Source organism: Cryptomeria japonica, chromosome 7 (assembly GCF_030272615.1).
Source record: "Cryptomeria japonica chromosome 7, Sugi_1.0, whole genome shotgun sequence".
Taxonomy (NCBI): domain Eukaryota; kingdom Viridiplantae; phylum Streptophyta; class Pinopsida; order Cupressales; family Cupressaceae; genus Cryptomeria; species Cryptomeria japonica.
In genome coordinates, this window is record NC_081411.1 from 27,507,855 (window position 1) to 27,529,122 (window position 21,268).

At 35.7% G+C, this 21,268-nt stretch overlaps 1 protein-coding gene across 1 annotated transcript; it reads right to left on the reverse strand.

Annotated features, from left to right (window-relative positions):
* Window positions 1-19,690: 19,690 nt before the first annotated feature.
* Window positions 19,691-21,023, reverse strand: LOC131856367 (BURP domain-containing protein 16-like). Its single transcript, XM_059208131.1, has 2 exons — window positions 21,017-21,023; window positions 19,691-20,634 (listed from the first exon to the last, which is right to left on the reverse strand). Exons 1-2 carry the CDS (start codon window positions 21,021-21,023, stop codon window positions 19,691-19,693), a joined length of 951 nt encoding a protein of 316 aa, XP_059064114.1.
* Between the last annotated feature and the right edge of the window lie 245 nt (window positions 21,024-21,268).

Genomic DNA, 21,268 nt, shown 5'->3' on the forward strand with positions numbered 1-21,268 from the left:
ACAATATGAAGAGTTCCATGGTTGATTTTTCTTCCAATTACTGTGTTTGGAGTCCCACTTTGGAGTTGGCACATAAGTCGCTACCATAAGGGGTAGATTCAGTTGAGATAATCCAAATTTCTGTCATGTCATGGTGAGTAGGTAGTGGGAAGAAATTCAAGGAATCGATCTCCATCAACATAAATTAAAAGCAATGGAAATTGTCAGTTTTGTCTCTGTTTTGAATATAGAACGAGCGCATCGCACCGGGTACGCAGCCCTTTCCAATCTTGACCATATTATCCGATGAAAAGTAGTTGGTAAGGGCTCATGATCATGTTAATGAATCTCACATACTGCGAAGGCAAGCGTATGCTGAATTCTATGAATGACTGTTCACATCGCAATTTATTCTTATCGTGCTGAGCACAACATGGAAATTTCCTGACTTACAGGCTGAAAAACGCAAAGGGTACGAAAAATCGAATGCAGCAAGGCTACGCTATGGAATTAGACGTAATTTCCTGACTCATAGAAGGCCAAAAGCTTCGCACAAGGCTAAAGACTATGACTAAAAACCATTTGAAAATTTTGGTGCTTTGCTTTTGCTGGTAGGGTTTCACATGTGTATTGTATTTGCATGTCATCTAGTTCGTAATAATGTAATTTTGATGACGGACATACATTTTTAATAAAATATTATTATAGAGTGATTTTGTTTTATATTTCTTTTAATTTATTTTGAGATTTGTTTCTAATATGTTAGTTTAATGTTTTATTTATGTATTTTTTATTATATTATAATTTAATTTGAATCTATTTTTCAGTAGTGGAGATTTAATATTTGCTTCTCTATGATCTTAATTTTAAGTTTAGAATATTTGTACAACTTTCTTTCTAAACTCTACACATATATTTTTCAAAAAAGCTAAGATAAATATAAACAAATAAAAGATCGATTTTGTTAAAAAATAACTTTGATTTAAATAGAACGTTAAAAGGGTTTTTGATGAAATTGTTTGTTCTTATTGATCCTAGCATGAAAATTTGTACACCGGTGGAATATAATTTTTCAAAAGGTTGTTGGTGGTTGTCTCTCATCAATTTTCTTAATTTCCCTTTATAAAGGTCTACTTAACTCTAATGCCTTCCTTGCCAAACAAGTACAAAATATTATCATCTAAGTCATCAAGTTCACGTAACCATTCATAACATTTTTTATACTAGCATATTTGTTTATATATTAGCAAGAAAGAACTCAAGGTTTGGCAGAAATGCCATAAGGTCTAGCAAGAAAGAAATCTAGTTTAGTGGATTTTCTGTAAGATTTAGCAAATTTAATATAAGAGTTGGTGTAAATGCCTGAAAGTTTAGTGGGATTGCTTCATAGACTAGCAAGTTGGATAGTATGTCTAGCACTAGATTTGTTAAGATTGAAGTTCTTTACAAATTTAGTGGGTTAGTTTTTGGTCCAATGGATCTTTTCTATGCATCAATGAGATAGCTTTGCACTTCGACTATTTTGATATGGATTAGTGGGATTTCTTTGTCCTTTAGTAGGTATAATTTAATTTAAATTTTCACATGTTTTGTGATAACCCTGCTATTGTTTTCTTATCTTGATCAATTTACCTTATTTGTGCAACTTTCCTCACTTGTGAAAGACCCCTCCAAAACTTTAAACATTTATCATACAGCCAAAACGTGAAAAAGAGGGTGTGAACAATTAAAAAGAAAAAAGAAAGAAAAAACCTACTACCAATTGTTGCAAAGGTAGTCTAATAAGTGTCTACGGTTTTGTATCCTAGCCAACACTTCAATTTTCTAAACAAATATATAAATATCAATTATATTTGGTGCTCTTGCACATTTTTGTTGGGTTAACTTATTGTTGAATGCATGTATCCTCTCCCCTTTCCTTTGTAGATCTTGGTTATAAGACATTTTTTTAACAACACCCTCTTTTTCTTTTAGTAAAAGGCTTGCATAGGGACTCCATCCCTTTAGAAACCTCAATGTATTGTTTTCCATTAACTTACTATATAAATGGTAAATGTGAAAACCGAAGCCTAAGTTGGGAGTATATGCTATTATTGTCAATGCAGAGGTGGAAGTAGAGCTACATAGGGTTGACTAAAGCCTTAAGTTTCTTACTAGTGAGTGTATGTATACAAGTCACCCAAATTGTGATTAGAAACTTTGTATGAGTGGCCTACCTATTGATTGAGATAATTGGGGTGATTTTTAGTGCAAGGTTATAACATCGCACCCTACAATTTCTCACCATATACCTCCAATGGCATAGACATAGAAATCTCAGGTGATAACATACTTGTGGCTTCTAGGAAAAGGGTGATTGGGTCATGCTTCTAATATTGGAGCCTCCTATCTATCATACATTTGTATGGAGTTACAAAATGTGGGCTTGACTTCATCACAATTCAACCAACCTCCTTATATCATAAAGAGTACTTGGTGTGTTTTCTCTTATATTATACTAGTGGATATCTAGGCTTTGAGGAGCCTCTTTACCACACCCTACTTGACTAAAATTAGACAAAGTGTTTCTTATGCTTGATGTACTTTATCTCAAATAGTTATCTTTTTCCAAACATAGTCAAGTCAGGTCCAGTCTATGGGTCTTCTAAGTTATTTAACGAGTATGCCAAGTCATTTCATAGGAATTGTGATGCAGGAGCATCCTCAGTTCTTGGCAATCTTGCATCAACCAAAACCATTTCTTTTTCAATTTGTTTTATGTTTTGTAGTTTCAATATTCCTTTCTATATTTTCTTGCATTGGCTCATCGGATCTCGCAGAGCTGAATTTTGCTTGAGGACGTCATCATCTTCCTTATTCCTAAACCGCGAAGCATTTAGGTCATTTTTCGATAAGTTATCGATTCTACATTTCAAGACACTTTTCAAGATTAGAATATCAAAACCTCTTGGACCTATTTGTTATTGGTGAATCTTGCAAATCCTTTTTGTAGCTTGCGGAGCCCTAGTTTGTAGATTCCAATATTTTTTGGCATGAGGTTGGCCTTCTATTTGATCCGGACTTCATCCTTTGGATTTTTTAGAGGAATCTCTTTGGTAGAGGCCGACCTATTGATTTATTAGGTTTGATCTTGTTCTTCAGTGTTTGATCCCTTTTGGCTAACTGAATTCCCTTAGATCAGATAAATCAATGTAATTGAGCATTGGAAATTAGTCATATAGAACATAGAAGATAGATCTTAGATTTAGAGGTTTGGAGTTGACCTATTTTGTAATTGAGCATGTATGTGGCGGGCCAGTGAGCTGAATCTTGTAACCCAGATGTTATCAGTTGCTTGTAATCAGTTTTTGTGATATAATACATTCAATTATGCAATGTCTCCATCATATCTTCTTGATTCCATTGTGTTTACTCTTGATGCCTAGTCCAGATTGATCTCTTTAAGGTCCCTCCTAACTGGTGACTGCACCAAGTGATATAAGAGTGAGATTTTGTTTCAGAGACTGCGTTGTCCTGAGAATTTTGTTGTGGAGTGGCGGACTGTGGATCCAACCTGTAGCTGTAGAGGACTAACTTGAAGATTGTGCGAAGAGGAAATATGAATGGTGGAGCACGCATGAATGTAGACCCTATTGTGATGGAAATATTAAGAGGAATTGCAACACGATTGGAAGTTGTTGAGATTGCCTAGCGAAGAAGCTGACATATTGAAGATGTGATCGAAGATGATGAAGAAGAAGCACTAACATAACAAGTAGAAAATCAACCAACAATCGACCTAGAGGAAGAGAGGTTCTTTAGGGTTTTGAGTAGGGAGAACACCGAACCATATTTTACCCCACCAAAGTATCATGGTAAGTTGGATTCAGATGAGAATGGATTGAATCTTAGAGATGGAGAAGTATTTTGATTTTGATAATACTGTAGAAGAAAGGAAGGTAAAATATGCCTGTAGCTAATTGAAAGGTCATGCATCTCTTTGGTGGGAACATTTGCAGTTTGATAGACAGAGAAGAGGTAAAGAGAAGATCAAAACATGGGTGAAGATTGTTGCTAAGTTGAAATCAAATTTTATGCCTACTAATTATCAAGTAAATTTGTTCCTAAAGTTTTAGACCTTGAAGCAGAAAGAATCTAGTGTGAAGGAGTATACCGAAGCATTCTACATGTTGAATATCTAATTCACACATGTCGATGATGAGGTTGAACAAGTTGCAAGATATTTGAATGGATTGTGAATGTCTATATAGGACAAAATCAGTTTGATCAAGTTACAGAATGCTGAGGAAGCTTACCAATAACCCCTAAAAGCAAAAGAGAAGTTAAAAAAAAGGCATGAAAAGAGACAGAGAGGTAGAGGTGGAAGATTTTCTGAAGAAAGATTTCAAGGAGGAAGAGGATATTCTGGAACAAAAGGATATTCTGGAGGAAGAGGAACTTGCAGATCAAAACAATGACAAGGACGTAAGAAAATATGGTAGTTCATACTGAATGGATGACAAAAATTTCTACTGAAGGAGACAACCTGATGGTTACTATAATGAAGGTTTTGGAAAAGATGACAGAAGTCAAGACAACAAAGTGTTTAGAGGCACTTTCTTTAAGTGTGGAGGATAAGGACATCATTATTTTGAATGTAAGAAGATAGAGAACACTAGGAGAACAACACTGGTAGAATAATGCCCCACTGGATCAGCTAACAAACCAAAAGACATAGAACTATTGGTGATGAGGAGAGCTTTGTGTCATATCGGAGAAAATGAAGAGCCCTTGCAGAGGATAAATTTGTTCAAGACCAAATATAAGGTATCCGGTAAGTGATGTAAAGTAGTTATTAATAGTGGTAGTTTGGATAATCTTGTTTCAGAATAAATAGTAAATGAGTTGAAGTTGGAAAAATTGAAACATCCTAAGCCATACCAAATAGCATGGATTCAGGATGATCATAAGTTGTTAGTAAGTGAGCAATGTTTGGTAAAATTAAAAATTAGAAATTATCATGACAAAGTCTTGTGTGATATTATGCCTATGGATATTTATCACCTTTTATTGGGTAGACCTTGGCAGTTTGATAGACATGTAATAACATGATGGGAGAAAGAACATATACACTATTGTAGAAATTGGAATGGAACAAACCTTCTTACACTTGGAGGAGCCCCTTAATTGTGAAGTTTGTACGAATGCTAGAATCTATTTTGTGGATGGAAGGAAATCTTGGATGGAATGAGGCATAAGAATGTGTGTTTCGCCTTAGTTCCTAAGAAGACTGAGAACCTAGAGCATGAAGAAGAACAACCAAAAGAAATAAAGGAATTGCTAACAGAGTATAAAGACATCATTTCAGATTATGTATCTGATGCATTAGAACCTGTGAGAAGTATTAGTCACTGCATGGACTTGATTCCCGAAGCTAGTTTGTCTAATAAAGTTGCACACCAAATGAGACCAGCATAGAATGAAGAGTTGAATAGACAAGTGCAGGAATTTTTGAAGAAATGTTTCATCAGAGAAAATTTGAGCCCCTCTACAGAACTAGCAGTATTAGCACCTAAGAAGAATGGAGAATGGAGGATGTCTACCAATCCAAGAGCAATAGACAAGATCATAGTGAAGTACTAGTTTCCTTTACCTAGGATGGATGACATAATGGACTGTTTAAGTGGAGAAAAATAATACACAAGATAGACTTGAAGAGTGGATATCATCAAATCAAAATCAAAGAAGGAAATGAGTGGAAGACAACATTCAAGACAAATGAAGGGTTGTATGACTAGATGGTAATTCCTTTTGGGTTGACTAATGCACCGATTACTTTCATAAGATTGATGAATGAGGTATTGAAGAAATTATAGGGTAAGTTTTTTATTGTATATTTGGATGACATTTTGATTTTTAGTAAGACAAAAGAGGAGCATTTGTTGCATTTAAGACAAGTTTTGCAGAGTTTGAGGGAAGAGAAGTTGTTGATAAATATAAAGAAGTGTAGTTTCATGAAGGAAGAGTTAGTCTATTAGGGATTTATGATATCTATGGATGGTTTGAAGATAAACCCTAAGAAGGTAAAATAAATTGTTGAATGGCCTACACCGAAAAGCATTGGGGAGGTAAGATCATTTTATGGATTGGCTAGTTTCTACTGAAAGTTTATCATAAATTTTAGTTCAATTTGTAGTCTTATGTACTGGTTTCCTTTACCTAGGATGGATGACATAATGGATTGTTTAAGTGGAGAAAAATACTACACAAGATAGACTTGAAGAGTGGATATCATCAAATCAAAATCAGAGAAGGAGATGAGTGGAGGATAGCATTTAAGACAAATGAAGGATTGTATGACTGGATGGTAAGTCCTTTTGGGTTGACTAATGTACCGATTACTTTCATAAGATTGATGAATGAGGTATTGAATAAATTATAAGGTAATTTTGTTATTTTATATTTGGATGACATTTTGATTTTTAGTAAGACAAAAGAGGAGCATTTGTTACATTTAAGACAAGTTTTGCAGAGGTTGAGGGAAGAGAAGTTGTTGATAAATATAAAGAAGTGTAGTTTCATGAAGGAAGAGTTAGTCTATTTGGGATTTATGATATCTATGGATGGTTTGAAGATAAACCCTAAGAAGGTAAAATAAATTGTTGAATGGCCTACACTGAAAAGCATTGGGGAGGTAAGATCATTTTATGGATTGGCTAGTTTCTACTGAAAGTTTATCATAAATTTTAGTTCAATTTGTAGTCTTATGTACTAGTTTCCTTTACCTAGGATGGATGGCATAATGGATTGTTTAAGTGGAGAAAAATATTACACAAGATAGACTTGAAGAGTGGATATCATCAAATCAAAATCAGAGAAGGAGATGAGTGGAGGATAGCATTCAAGACAGATGAAAGATTGTATGAATGGATGGTAATTCCTTTTGGGTTGACTAATGCACCAATTACTTTCATAAGATTGATGAATGAGGTATTGAATAAATTATAAGGTAAGTTTGTTATTTTATATTTGGATGACATTTTGATTTTTAGTAAGACAAAAGAGGAGCATTTGTTGCATTTAAGACAAGTTTTGTAGAGGTTGAGGGAAGAGAAGTTGTTGATAAATATAAAGAAGTGTAGTTTCATGAAGGAAGAGTTAGTCTATTTGGGATTTATGATATCTACGGATGGTTTGAAGATAGACCCTAAGAAGGTAAAATAAATTGTTGAATGGCCCACACCGGAAATCGTTGGGGAGGTAAGACCATTTTATGGATTGGCTAGTTTCTACGGAAAGTTTATCATAAATTTCAATACAGTTTATTCAAGTGGACCACCAAAGAAAATAAAAGTTTTTAATTATTGAAGTGGAAGGACACTGAGCAGCTTGTGTTAGCTTTACCGGATTTCAATAAAGTATTTCAAGTGGACTGTGATACAAGTGGGAATGCGATTGCAGCAGTATTGCATCAAGAAGGAAGAGCAATATCTTATTTCAATGACGAGTTGAATGATTCCAAGAGGAGATATTTAGTATATGATTAGGAATTTTATGTCATAGTTCAAGCCTTGAAGAAGTGGAGACATTACCTGTTGCTTAAGGAGTTTGTGTTGTATATCAATCATCAAGTCTTACAGTATTTGAACCGTCAGAATAAGTTGAATTAGAGACATATGAGATGGGTAGAGTTCTTACAGAGTTGCACCTTTGTGATGAAACATAGGAGTGGAAAGTCAAGAAGGAATTTGTTGACAAAGATGAGAGTGACAGTATTAGGATTTGAGGGATTGAAGACCTTGTATGATGATGACCTAGATTTTGCAAAACCTTGGAGAGCATGTAAAGAACCTTTTATGGTAGATAGAATCAAGTGGTAATATTATTTTATTCAAGATGAGATGTTATTCAGAGAAGTCAAGTTGTGTATACCTAAGAGCTCTATGATGGAGAATTTGATAAAGGAAAAGCATAGTGGAGGATTAGTCGGACACTTTGGTGTTGATTAAACAATAGCATTAGTGAGTAAGCATTAATTTTGGCCTTAGATTCATAAAGATGTTAGGAAATTTATGCAGATATATAGAGTTTGTCAAGTTGCAAAAGGTAGTAGTTAGAATGTGGGATTGTACAAGCCTTTGACAGTACCAGAGAGACCTTGGGAAGACATAAGCATGGATTTCATACTTGGATTTCCTAAGAGACAGAGAGGAAATGACTATATATTTGTGGTGGTGGATAGATTCTCGAAGATGGCTCATTTCATACCTTGTAAGAAGACATCAGATGCAATGCATATAGCTGACCTATTTTTTGAGGAAGTGGTGAGATTGCGTGGATTACCTAAGAGAATAGTTCTAGACAGAGATGCTAAGTTTGTTGGTTATTTTTGGAGAACACTTTGGAAGAAGATGAAGACATATTTGAAATTCAATTTTACTTTTCACCCACAAAATGATGGATAGAGAGAGGTAGTAAACCAAAGCATGGGAAATTTGTTGAGGTGTTTGGTTGGAGAGAAAACTGAAAGTTGGGATTTGATTCTTACACAAGCATATTTTGCCTACAATAATTCGGTGAATAGGAGTACTGGAAGAACATCTTCTAAGATTGTTACTAGAGCATACCCTAGAGGTATATCATAACTGAGAGATATCAATAATGAAGATAAGCGAAGTGTAGAGGCAGAAGAGTTTATAAATCACATGAAGGCATTTCATATTCAAGTTAAGCAACATTTGGAGGATATGCACAACAAGTATAAGGAGAAAGCGGATGAAAAGAGAAGACATAAGGAATTTGAAGTTGGTGATGAAGTGATGGTGTGTCTGAGAAAAGAAATATTTCCAGTTGGAACCTATAACAATTTACAAATGAGGAAGTTTGGACCTTGCAAGATCTTGAGGAAATTCAGTTCCGAAAAATGCATATGAAGTGGAGTTACCGGATAGTTTGAGTATTTCACCTATATTCAACATTGCAGATATACATCAGTATCCTAAATCAAAATTCAATGAAGATAGTATTGGAGACTTGGAGAAACAGTTGCCCCAAAAGGAACCAGAGCATATTGGAGATATTTTGGACAATAGGATTGCACATAGTACCTATAGTAGTCAGTACAAAGAATATCTAGTGAAATGTAAGGACAAACCCGTTGAAAATTCATCTCAGATTTCTCAAACAGAGGTGGACATCCTTGGTTTTCCTCTGGTCACAGCAAAGTGAGAGAGTCACTTTTGCAACAACCCTAGATATTTGATGTAGGAGCATCCTCAATTCTTGGGAATCTTGCATCAACCAAAAATATTTCTTTTTCAGTTTTTTTTCAATTTTGCAGTTTCAACATTCCTTTCTATTTTTTATTCAATTGGATAATTGGATCTTACAGAACGAAATTTTTCTTGAGGACGTGATCATCTTTCTTATTCCAAAACCACGGAGCATTTGGAACATTTTTATGCAAGTTATCAATTCCGGATTTCGAGATAGTTTTATGGCTTAGATCACTGAAACCACTTGGACCTATTTGCTATTGGCGAATCTTGTGGATCCTTTATTTAGCTGGCAGAGACCTAGTTCATGGATTACAATATTCTTGGTGTGATGGCAACCTTCCCTTTGATCCGCACTTAATCCTTTGGATTTTTTGAGGAATCTCTTTGGAGAAGGCTGACCTATTGGTTTTTAATGTTTGATCTTGTTCTTCAACATTTGATCCCTTTTGATCGATTGGATTCCCTTAGATCGTACAAATCAATGTAATTGAGCATTAGAAATCAGTCATATAGAACATAAAGGATAGATCTTAGATTTAGAGGTCTAAAGTTGACCTGTTCTGTAATTGAACATGTATCTGGTAGGCCAGTGAGTCAGATCTTGTAATCAGTTTTCATGATCTAATACATTTAGTTCTACATTGTCTTCATCATATCCTCTTGTTTCTATTGTGTTTACTCTTGTTTCCCGATCTATATTGATCCCTTTGAGGTCCCTCCTAACTAGTGACTGCACTAAATTATCTAACTTTTAGTGGGTTTGGGTCAACTAGTCAGTATCCTTTTAGTGGGTAGGTTGTAATGTCTAGTGGAATTGCACTATTGTTTAGTGGGTGGCGAGCAAACTTAGTGTATTCACTATTCATCCATTTAGTGATAGTTCTCTATCATCTAACGAATTTGCATCCTCATCTACTAGGGTCATCCTATAAGTTTGGAAATTGTACGTAGTGTTTTAATGGGTTCACTAGTTTCTTTAGCAGAATTTTTCCTATGTCTAGTTGATTCATTGCTCGGTTTAGCATGTTTGTACCCTAATCTTGTAGATTCTTTAATCTTGTCCAACATATTTGTTGTTTTTATCAACAACTGTATTCCTCATTTTAGTGAGTTTGCATTTTGAGCCAATGAAATTATTGTTAGGTTCAACAGATTTATGCCATAGTCTAGTAGGGTTTGTTATTTTATCTGATTAATTTTCCATTTTCTTTGGCGATATTGCACCGAGGTCTAGCAAGTGTTTCTATCACCTAACTTCTTATACACTCAATCTTTGATCTCAATTTTCTCTCTCTTATAAATAATATGTCTATTCATAGGTGTTGCAAATGTGATGATTATTATTAGTTGTTATTGATGTAAACATAATGGTTATCATTAATGTTAGCACATAGTTTTGGTATTGGTGATTTGAAAGATGTATTTCCAAAATCCTTGGTGCACCAGATGCTATCTCAGTTGATATTTAGTATGGATCCATCAAGTAAATGGTGATCTGGATTTCTTTGCCTATCGGATATGTTGTTGATCAATTATATACATGATTATCTTGATTCCATTTTTATTTTTGTTGCTTTAGATCGGTTTATTTTTGGGTCTAGATAAGTCTGGAATTTTTGGTTGTGTACCTATTTGTGCCAACATTTCTTGTTCCCTTGTAAGTTGAGTTTCAAATCCATCAAGAGAAGGTATTTTGTGTGCACTACCAAAAGCATCCATAGTAGCATAGAATGTAGAAACAAACACTTAAAAAAACATGTCCAAGCTTAGAAAGGATAGAGAGAATCAATTGTTCATCCACTTTTGTCACGCACAATTAGATAACTCCAATCTAAGAGAATTGATCTTAGAAAAGAGGTCTTGGATATTGTCAAGGTCACTAGGATTTAGACTCATTAGTTCATTCTACAACTTGAATTTCCTCATTTTATTTGGGTTACCAAAGAGATCCTCTAAGATAGTCCAAATATCATTAGGAATTTTAAAAGATGCAATATGATATCTCAAATTGGGATAAATGGACAAACAAAGAGTACCAAGAGCTTCATCTCTTCTATCAAAATATTTCCTCCTTTCTATAGCACATGTGGGTTCTAGATCATTGTCAAGAGTGATTTTATGCAACTTCTTTGTTAGCAACAATAACTCCATTTGATTTTTCCACTATGATAATAATGGAGATAGAAGTACAACTTTTGAAAAATCCATAATGAAAGAGTACAATAGAACAATTGATTATCCCCCCCTAATAAAAGCAATTAAGATATTTATGTATCCAAAAAATAGATCAAAAATAATATGCAACTTCCATCCAAAAAAAAATACCTTCCAAGAAATCCTTGAGCCATGATAGGCCAAGAAAACGATCACACTACAATGCCACTCTCCAAACAATGGGAGCATGATCCACACTAGATTTAGGCCAACTAATCGAGATGTTATGCAATGATATAGAAGTCCACTAGGTATTGATGGCAATGATATAGAAGTCCACCAGGTATTGATAGCAAATGAAATTGGAAGGCATAAAGCCAAATTCCACAACCTTTGCCAGCATCCTCCCTGCCTCTGCAAAAATGGGAGCTTTGGAACAAGGTGTGGACATCCATCAAAGCATAATGGATAGAGGAATTTTGTTAGGTGTTGTACTTGCAAATGCCCTGCTTGACATGAATGCAAAATATGGAAATATGGACAAGGCTTGTGAATTCTTTGATATGATGCCGCAAAGAGATGTGATCTCATGTGAACAATCAACATGCACGTATATGGGAGGAAGGGATTGCTGCTAAAAAATTGAATGCTCACTCATCAATCACAGTTCTATGGCTTTATGATATTAAACTAGGGCAACTAACCACCACATGTATATTTTTTGCAACATGAAATTAAAAACTAGGGCAATTTGAATCTACCTCCTATTTGGGATTGCAAGCAATGCCAGAAATGCCTTCGATGTGGGTTTGATGTTCTTGGGGGTTGAAGTCACCACGAACGCCTACGTGGGATTGCAATTCACAAATGAATTCCCCTCTTCTTTTTTTTAAGTAATGGCCATTATTGTCGAAATTACGATGAACTCGAGCACTTTTTTGAAAAAAAGAAAATCCTCATTACTAATGCCTTCTTCATCGAAACCAAATGGGAAATTGTCATCAGAATTACGACGAATGCGGGCATTTTTTCAAAAAAAATCAAATTTGGCCACAATATACCTTCTCCGTCGGAAACCTCAGTCAGAAATCTAGTCCAAATGTATTAGTGTTTAGGTATTCTTCTAGCAAATAAGGCTTCAAGTTGCTTAATCTCTTCATCTTCTTTCCTCATGTCTTCCCGTTCTTTTGCATATAGGGCTCTCCAATCACTCTTGTTGATATATGTTGATGACGATCTACAAACAACAGGTTCAAACTTTACAACTCTAGAAGATCCAAATTCTTCAAGCTCAAAAGTAAATAATTTCCCAATCAGAGTGTCTCTGTTAACTGAAGTGTTTACCATTGTTCTTAACTTATTAATTGTAGTTGCCTTCATCTTGTAAGCCAGTGGAAGGGCTCTCAATACTTTGGAAACATTTATCCCATATAACCTTAGCCGATGATTTGTCAGTCAATCCCATGATCTGTTGTTCAGTAAGTGCACACAGGAGGGCTTCTCTAGCTCTGCAATCATTTTCAATATTCTTATCCAAGTCTGCAAGAGGAGCATTACCAGATGCCGGATCATAAGGTGTGTATCCTTTATCAGTGATCTCACAAATATCCTTGCCAAGACATCTACGATGAGTCTCCATTAGAATTTTCTATATCCCATAATTTGTTCCATCAAGCTTAGTAATTTCTCTTCTAAAAATAGTTGTGAGTGGATTAGTTATGTTAGTTCCCATAAGATCTACCTCAAGCGGTTAAACTTTTGCAAAAGAGGACCAAATCTTTGATACCAATTGTTAGGATAACCAGTGAAAAATTGAGAGAGGGGTGAATTAGTTGTTAATATATTATAAATTTTAATCCACAATAAGACCTTAAACAAATCAAGTACCAATAAAGCACAGACAGATTCCGGTAGGAACAGATAACAGTAAACAGTACAACTTAACAATTAACAAAATAATCAATGTAAAGCAACCATACCATATAACACCATGATTTGTAAGTGGAAAACCCAGAAAGGGAAAAACCATGGTGAGAAAGCTACCCACAATCAGTTGATAATTCTACAGCAAGTATGTGTTACAATGAGGGGCCTGCAGTTGGAGGAAGGCACACTGCCAAGAGCGTATTTATCATTACAAAAGTGTCTCATTGACTACAGAGAGGCTACAACCTTCTCAAGATAAATGGAAAAAAATGCAATAGAGAGAACTGCTGGAAATGGCATCTACTATGCCTGACTACAGTCCTGGTTAAGCTCAATGTCAGAGAACTAAATCCTCTTCTGAATCCAATTTGATCACCAATGATCGATCAACCCCTCTGCGTGAATAAGATTATAATATTCGCACATTATATTCCTTGACCATGACCCTTCCAATAACCATGATACTTTACAAAGAGTTTCTACCTCTTATTTATACAAACCCTAAGGCCGAAACCAATTAGGTCAGCCACCTAAAGATATTACAATAAGATCATTACATAATTCCTTATTACAATGATATGCCATGTTGGCTTAAGGCCAAAACAATAATACTCAAATCCATAGAACATCTCGAATCATCCAGGTAATGTATAGAGTACACACTAGCATGATATCAGTCCATAACCTAGATAGGTACCAAACCTATTCTGGGTCCACCGCACCAAAGCAATGTCTTCAAGCAATTGAAGCACGATCAACAAATATCTTGAGCATCCTAAAATCCATGAAGAAGCTGCACCAAGACCAATTATGCATCATGTCACGATTTCTCAATGAAATCTCTGTCGATAAAGCCTTAAACCAGTGTTGATAAGGGTTTACCAGAGTGTATGATAACATCCAATTACCAAGCCAATACCAACTGACCAAAACATGCTCATGGAGCATATAACACATGAAATGAAATATACTTCACTCATCCAAACATACTGAAAGTGTCAACAGACAATTTCTTCTTCCGGTGACACTAGATCTTCTACCGATAACCTATCTATTGGTAACCATCCATAACATCTAGTGTTGACATCAATGAAAAAACATCAATGCAACACATAATCAACTCATCCATAATGCCAACAGTATTTAGTATACTTGGTGTAACTATCAATAGGGGTCTAAAAGGATCTACAACAGATTGGACATATTCTAATTAATAGGGTTGCCTTCAATGAGATTTTTGGGCCTGTTAATCTAAGTATCAAGACCATCCCATACACCCAACCTGATCATCATCCCATTGCCATCTCCATCGCCCTTCAAATAACTTTGTCCTCAATGTTGCCCTGCTTAAAGATGAATGTGTCACCCATGCTGCCTTCCTCATTTGACAATATAATGCTTGGTTCCCTACCTTTGAGAACACAATTGATAGATGAAATCAAAATGTTCACAGCTGGAGAGCCCTTTTTTAGATTGTAGGTAAGAAGAAAGCAATGGATCGTAGGAAGGTTGAGATCAATCTGCATAACCATCTCTTGGAAGAAGAAGAGTTTATTCAAAAGCATCCTAATGACACTAAGGCAGCCTTTCATATCAGGGTTACCAGAGACTCCTCTAGATTTATTCAGAATAAGAAGATCCAGGGGGCCAAGGTGAGAGCCAGAATTAACTGGGTGGAGTTTTGGGACAAGGGGTATAAATTATTTTTTAGTCTTCTTAAGAATAAAGAGGCTAAGGAGATAGTGGGCTCAATCAAGGAAGGCGATGACTTGAGCAGGAAGATATCATATCTGCCTTCTCTAACTACTATAAGACCTTGTTCACTTCAAAGACCCTGGGTCTGAATATGGATGCTCAAAATGTTTGTACTCTTATACCCAAGAGGATTGAGGAGGAAGATGCAAGGATGCTTCATAAGGACATCACTTTAGGGGAGATATCTCAGGCCATCAAAGCCCTAAAGAAAGACAAAGCCCCTAGGCCTGATGGACCATCAGCGGAATTCTATCAAGTGAATTGTGATTGGATCTATGAAACCCTACTACAAATTTATCATCTAGCCATATATCAAGGATCCTTAGGTTGTAAGATTAATAGTGGCACCATGAAATCATTCCCAAAGAAGGAGACAAAACCCTTATCAAGAATTGGAGACCATTACTCTTCTAAATGTCTCCTACAAAATAATGGTCAAAATTCTCGTAGATGGGTTGGTAAAGGTTCTTCCCAAAATTATCAACTCCACTCAAACAGGATTCATCAAAGGGAGATACATTCTAGAAAACTTAATTACTTGTTGGGAAACCTTCCACTAGTCAAAAGAATCCAATCAAAATGGGGCAATGTTGTTGATAGATTTTGAAAAGGCATATGACAAGATAGAATGGAACTTCATCTTGAGGATGCTAGAAAGTCTTGGCCTCCCTCCTTTCTTTTGAAAGATGGTTCAAACTACACTAAGAGATGTTTCAGCTTGCGTGGAAATCAATGGCAGAAAATATGATGTTTTTACCCTATCTAGATCCACTAAGCAAGGGTGTCCACTTTCCCCTACCCTGTTTGTTATAGCAGCAGATGCCTTGCACTACCTTCTCAGAGATTTCTCCCTTTCCACTAGAGTATTGGGGATCAAATTGCCTAATAATTATGAACTCCAGAATGTTCAATTTGTTGATGACATGATCATTCTTCTGAATTTATCTGAGAGCAACTTGGATGCACTAATGAAAAAGCTCTAGATTTTTTGTAAGGCCTCAGGGAGAAAAATTTCCCTCCCTAAGTCTATAATGTTAAGTTGGAAATCACATCCCCCTCTTTGGTTCGCTAAATACTCTATCTCATGGGGTGGCCCAGAACACCAAGTGAGATATCTTGGTATCCCTTTTGTTGTTAACCCCAATGGGTTAAGATTAAGATTGATGAGAAATTTAGGAAGTGGAGCACACATCATTTATCTATACTAGGCAAATTTCAAATCTGCCAAAAGGTTCTATCTTCGTACAATATCTTCTAATCATCTGCATGGTTGTTTAGTAACTATCAATTTTCTTTTATTCAGAAACTTAGTAGAGGTTTCCTATGGTCTGATGGAAAGGGAGCAAGAAGAAGGCATGCAGTCAAATGGAAATGGTGCATTATGAGTAAACACAAAGGCGGCATTGGATTAAAGGATTTAAAAACTCAAGGTATTGCCTTAGCTTGTAAATGGATCTTCAAAGCCCTAAAAAGCGATGAACCTTGGAAAGTCCTCATAAGACATAACATTGCAAAATTTGTCCCCAAACGAGCTCCTTCTTAGAAAGGGATTTCATTTTTTGACTTAGTTGCAAGGAACTTTGCTATGAAACTCATGGGTTCTCCTATTTTTAACTCTCTTTGGAAAGCCTAGGAATGAGTTATAAGTTTTATCAGCAACAATGGAATACTAAAAAATGATAACACTAAATGGGGGCAAAAATTTGTTTGGTGAAATTTATTCCACAAGGATAGGCCTCTTGCTCTGCTTTAGGGGTGTTCAGCTAGAGCTTGGGAAAAGAAGGGGATTCAAGTGTTTGATGATATTTTTCAAGATGGGAAGCTTCTCTCTTGGTAGAAATTGTTGAGCAAATTTGGTATATCTACCTCTGAGTACCGCACTTACTCTATTATCCATTCTTCCCTTGCCCCTCTCCTGAACACCCTCCTGATTTTCTTTGACCTTGACCCTATTGGATCCTATACATGGCTCTCTGATCTTCCTCTATCCAAATTCTCCTCTAAGATCATCTACCTCACCCTTTCTGACTCTCAAGATGTTCTTGCTCACCTCTCCCATACCTGGCCCCCTCTCCATGTTGGCTACTGGAGCAAGATCCTTTTTTGGCTTTGGTCCTCTCCCATTGAGGCTAAAATAAAATTCTTTGTTTGGAAGTTGTTGCTTAATAAACTCCCAGTGTGTCAATTTGATGGTGACATCCCTAAATGTTCTTGTTGTACAACTCTTGATAATGTCTGACATATTTTATTTGATTGCTTGCAAGAGATCTGGGCCATGTTTGGGCTTAATGTGGGCAATAATATTAATGTCTTGGATGTCATTAGTGGCTTTATTGGTAATATCAATAAATCTAGAAATAGTTTTTGGTTTTTTTTATCTGTCAATATTCTATGGGCCATATGGAAGATTAGGAATGATTGTGTTTTTCAATAGTAGGTTCAGATCTCTTACTAAGTCTCTAAGGAGACTCATCTCTTATGACGTTTCCTTGCAGGTCTCCATGGTGGTTGAAGTTAATAGGAAGAAATTTGAAGACCTCATGATAGATGGGGTTTTAGACTGTTTAGGTGGGAAGTATCTCACAGCTTCTCATAGTCCAGGAATGACACAACTAGGTTTGATTTTGAGATAGCTTTACATAATTTTATGAGAGATTCATCTGCCAGTAGAGGAGAGGCTGGAGGGCAGCAGTTGCATGGACTCCCTATCACTCAGCTAGTGGTTCACCTGTACCTAGAGCAGATTCAAGAGGACAAAGTGTTAGTTTCGATCGATGGGCAGACCGGATGGACAACATGGACCCAGATGGAGGTCTCCTTTGTTCCTATAAATGGAGAATTTCAGTTTATTTAGATGACAACAACAGTCTTATTGACTGTATATTATGTTAGTAGCGTATTTAGGATGTTAGCAGCCTATTTTGTTATGTAGTTAGGGTTGACATATCATACTTTATCTCCTTGGTTCCCCTCTTTTATTATCTACTCTTGTATGTATGATGCTAATACTTCCAGAAGCAACTATTGAGGTAGAATTTTTTTTACTATTATGCATGATTTTCATGATTATCAATAGAAAAAAAAAATATTACGAGAAAAAAATACGTCAAAATTTAATTTAATTTTATTTAACACTGCATATATATGTCCTCTATTTGGAAAATTAAAATTAGAAAAAAATAAGTTCGTTTTCATTTTGTTTGGTGACATCGACTACAACCCTTGATTTTAAGCATTTTTCAACAATAAAAATCTTTCTTTGAATATATAAAACTAATGTCAAATTTAAAAAAAAAAATTAAAAAATAACATACATAAATTTCATTAATATTTCTATATTTGACTAGTTTATACCTTTTCGAAATTCAATTTAGAAATGTCACTTTTATGTGGTCGAAATTAAACAGTTTTAGTTTTAGTGTGACACAACATTGTACTTTTATGCTTGTACAAAGAATATAGTAGAATATGAAGCACTCACTACAGGTCTGCAAAAATTTCAATGGAAGATTCAAGAACTTCCCGTTTCTGGTGATTCCTAGTTAGTCATCTAACAAACAAATAATGACTATCAGATAAAAGATAAAAAGTTGATGTCTTAGAAGATGATTGACAACTTTAAGAAATACTGAAAATGACCTTTGAGTAGATTCCTAGAGACAACAACAGGGTTGCTGATGCCATGACTACTATTGCTTCTTTGATTGACATGTCACCAAATACAACCTGTTGTGAGTTCTTGGTGGATAATCTCTTGGTCCCTACAGATGAGATCCTTTCATCTGGGCTTATATACATTATTGGTCCCGATTCCCCTTCAATGGTTGTCGATCAAAATAGGAGTGGAGATCGTGAAGCAAGAAGTTGTTGTGTAAGGACAAAAGAGAGTAAAGTCTGCTGTTGTTTAAAGAGAGAGTTGAATTTTGTTTGCATGATGATAAAGAGAATACCCAGAAGGAGAATTGTCACTATGGAAATTGCCAAAGGGTTTGGAAACTGATGCTTCGACATGAGTTTGAGGGAACAGATAGTTCCACAGTTGGAACATGCAGTTCCACCGATTCTATTTTTTTTTTTCATTCACCGCCACATGCGGTTCATCACAGTTCTAATTTTAGCACTTAGATTACGCATGACAAAGATTAGTTCGTTCTTTGCGTGTAGATTTATTTTTAGTTTTACAAACTCTATATAAGTGATGCTCAAAGCTCTATAATTGAGATAGAATGAAGTTTGTAATAGAATGTAAATTGAATAAAATATTTTTTTTTGTGTTAAATCTCTCTCTATTCTTTAGCAGTCTTATCTTTATTGCATGTGTTTCAAGAATCTACAAGTGGATGCATATAATAGATTATATTAACATAAAGTTACAACTAAAACAAACATAAATACTATCTTCGTACACACACTCACACTCTGAAATATAAAGTTCAAGCCAAATCTCTTCCTCTCTCTTGGATCATGTATCACTGGATTTCTAGGCTACTATATGAAAAGGAAACTATTATGAAACTCCAGGTTCAAGCTTTGTTAATGAAAAGAAGTGTATCACTAGGAACCCAATGGCAAAATTCACCCTCCCCTGGTTTGATGTTGAGCTCAACCAACGCCACGCTCTAAGGAGGATAAGGTTTAGTATCCATATGACATTCAGCAACCACACTCTGCTCAACTCCACTTTTCTCATTCTTCAATGATACCAAATACATATTAGTACTCTTCACATAGTGACAGTAATAAACTCTGAATTGAAATAACAGATTGTGACAAGCCACATGCTTGACGGAGCTGGGGGAGATGAGTTTTGCACCCTTTACAGTAACCACACCGTTGGAGAGTTTTGTGGTTGAAACAATGTCGTCCACTAGTCCAACATTGTGGGTAGACCCATCAAGCACACTATACACAAAATTTGCCATGGACTCCAAGGAAATCACACAACTTTTGGTCTCTATGCTTGAAGGAGGTGCTTCACACATCTCAAGAGCTATAACCATTAGTTTTATGAGACGGTCTGATCCAGTGGGCAGAATGTGTAAGGCCTCAACTAAGCTCATTAGTTGTTGGCTATTGAAAGGGACATTTTGGGCAATTTTGTGTGGGAGAAATGAGACATTCCCAGCAACACGGCTGTCATGAAAGTCGGGAAACAACAACTTTTGTCTGACAGTATTGATCTCCTTTACTCGAAAAACATTACTATGTAGTTGCATTCCCTCCACCTCTTCTCGCAATGCTGTCTTTCCACAGTTACCTGTCACCAACCCATCTTGGACAATGTCTAGTAACTTTCCTCTCTTGTAATAAAATTTTACACGCCCATCTATCTTTGCTATCTGAGATTTATGACATAACAACCGTGCTCTATTGCAAAAACTATTGTCCTCCACAATAGCCTGAAAACCTTTTGCTACGGACTCAGTTGCAATCAACGAAACTTCATCATGCTTTAAGGGAGACATAAAGCGAGCCAGTTTGCTGGGCATGCTTAACCCAGGGAGTTCATCTTTACACACAGATAATACCAACTCATCACTACCTCCAAATACCTGCCAAATGCCTGCCAAATTCACATACAAGGAGAATAACTAAACTAGAACAAAATTTAATGGTATATGCAAATACAAGTATTATAGCATTCGGAAATAACTTTGCTTATTTTGTTTACATCAATACTCTTTGAAAAGAAAAAATTAGTACAATTATTTCCAGAAATGTTTACATTCATAACCTACTAAAAAACCTGTGTTTATGATCTAGTTATAAATATCGATGTCAACAAGAGAAACGCAATAATTTTCAAAAGCCATCATACTAGTACTCCTAACTGTAAAAACCCCTCGATTATCATATATGCAACTATTTACAGCATACCAGAAGGAGATGCATCACGAGGCAGAAGATACTAATAGACAACTCAAGCTTGACAATGCGTAATTTACCAGCCATTATGAAGAAACAAACCAAACACTGGAGATAATGCGAATTGGAAAGGAAAGAATCCCTTTAAATAGAGATTTCCTTTGTTGCATTATTGGGTGGAGCATCGTAAATGACACGTCGCGATTATCAATTAATGAAATGTCAGAATTTCATATCAGAGTGATACCCAGTAGCTCGGTGCTCTGAGTATCAAATTTGATTATCTGTCAGGTGCATAAGCAATTCCATATATATTATCTGTTACGCGTATG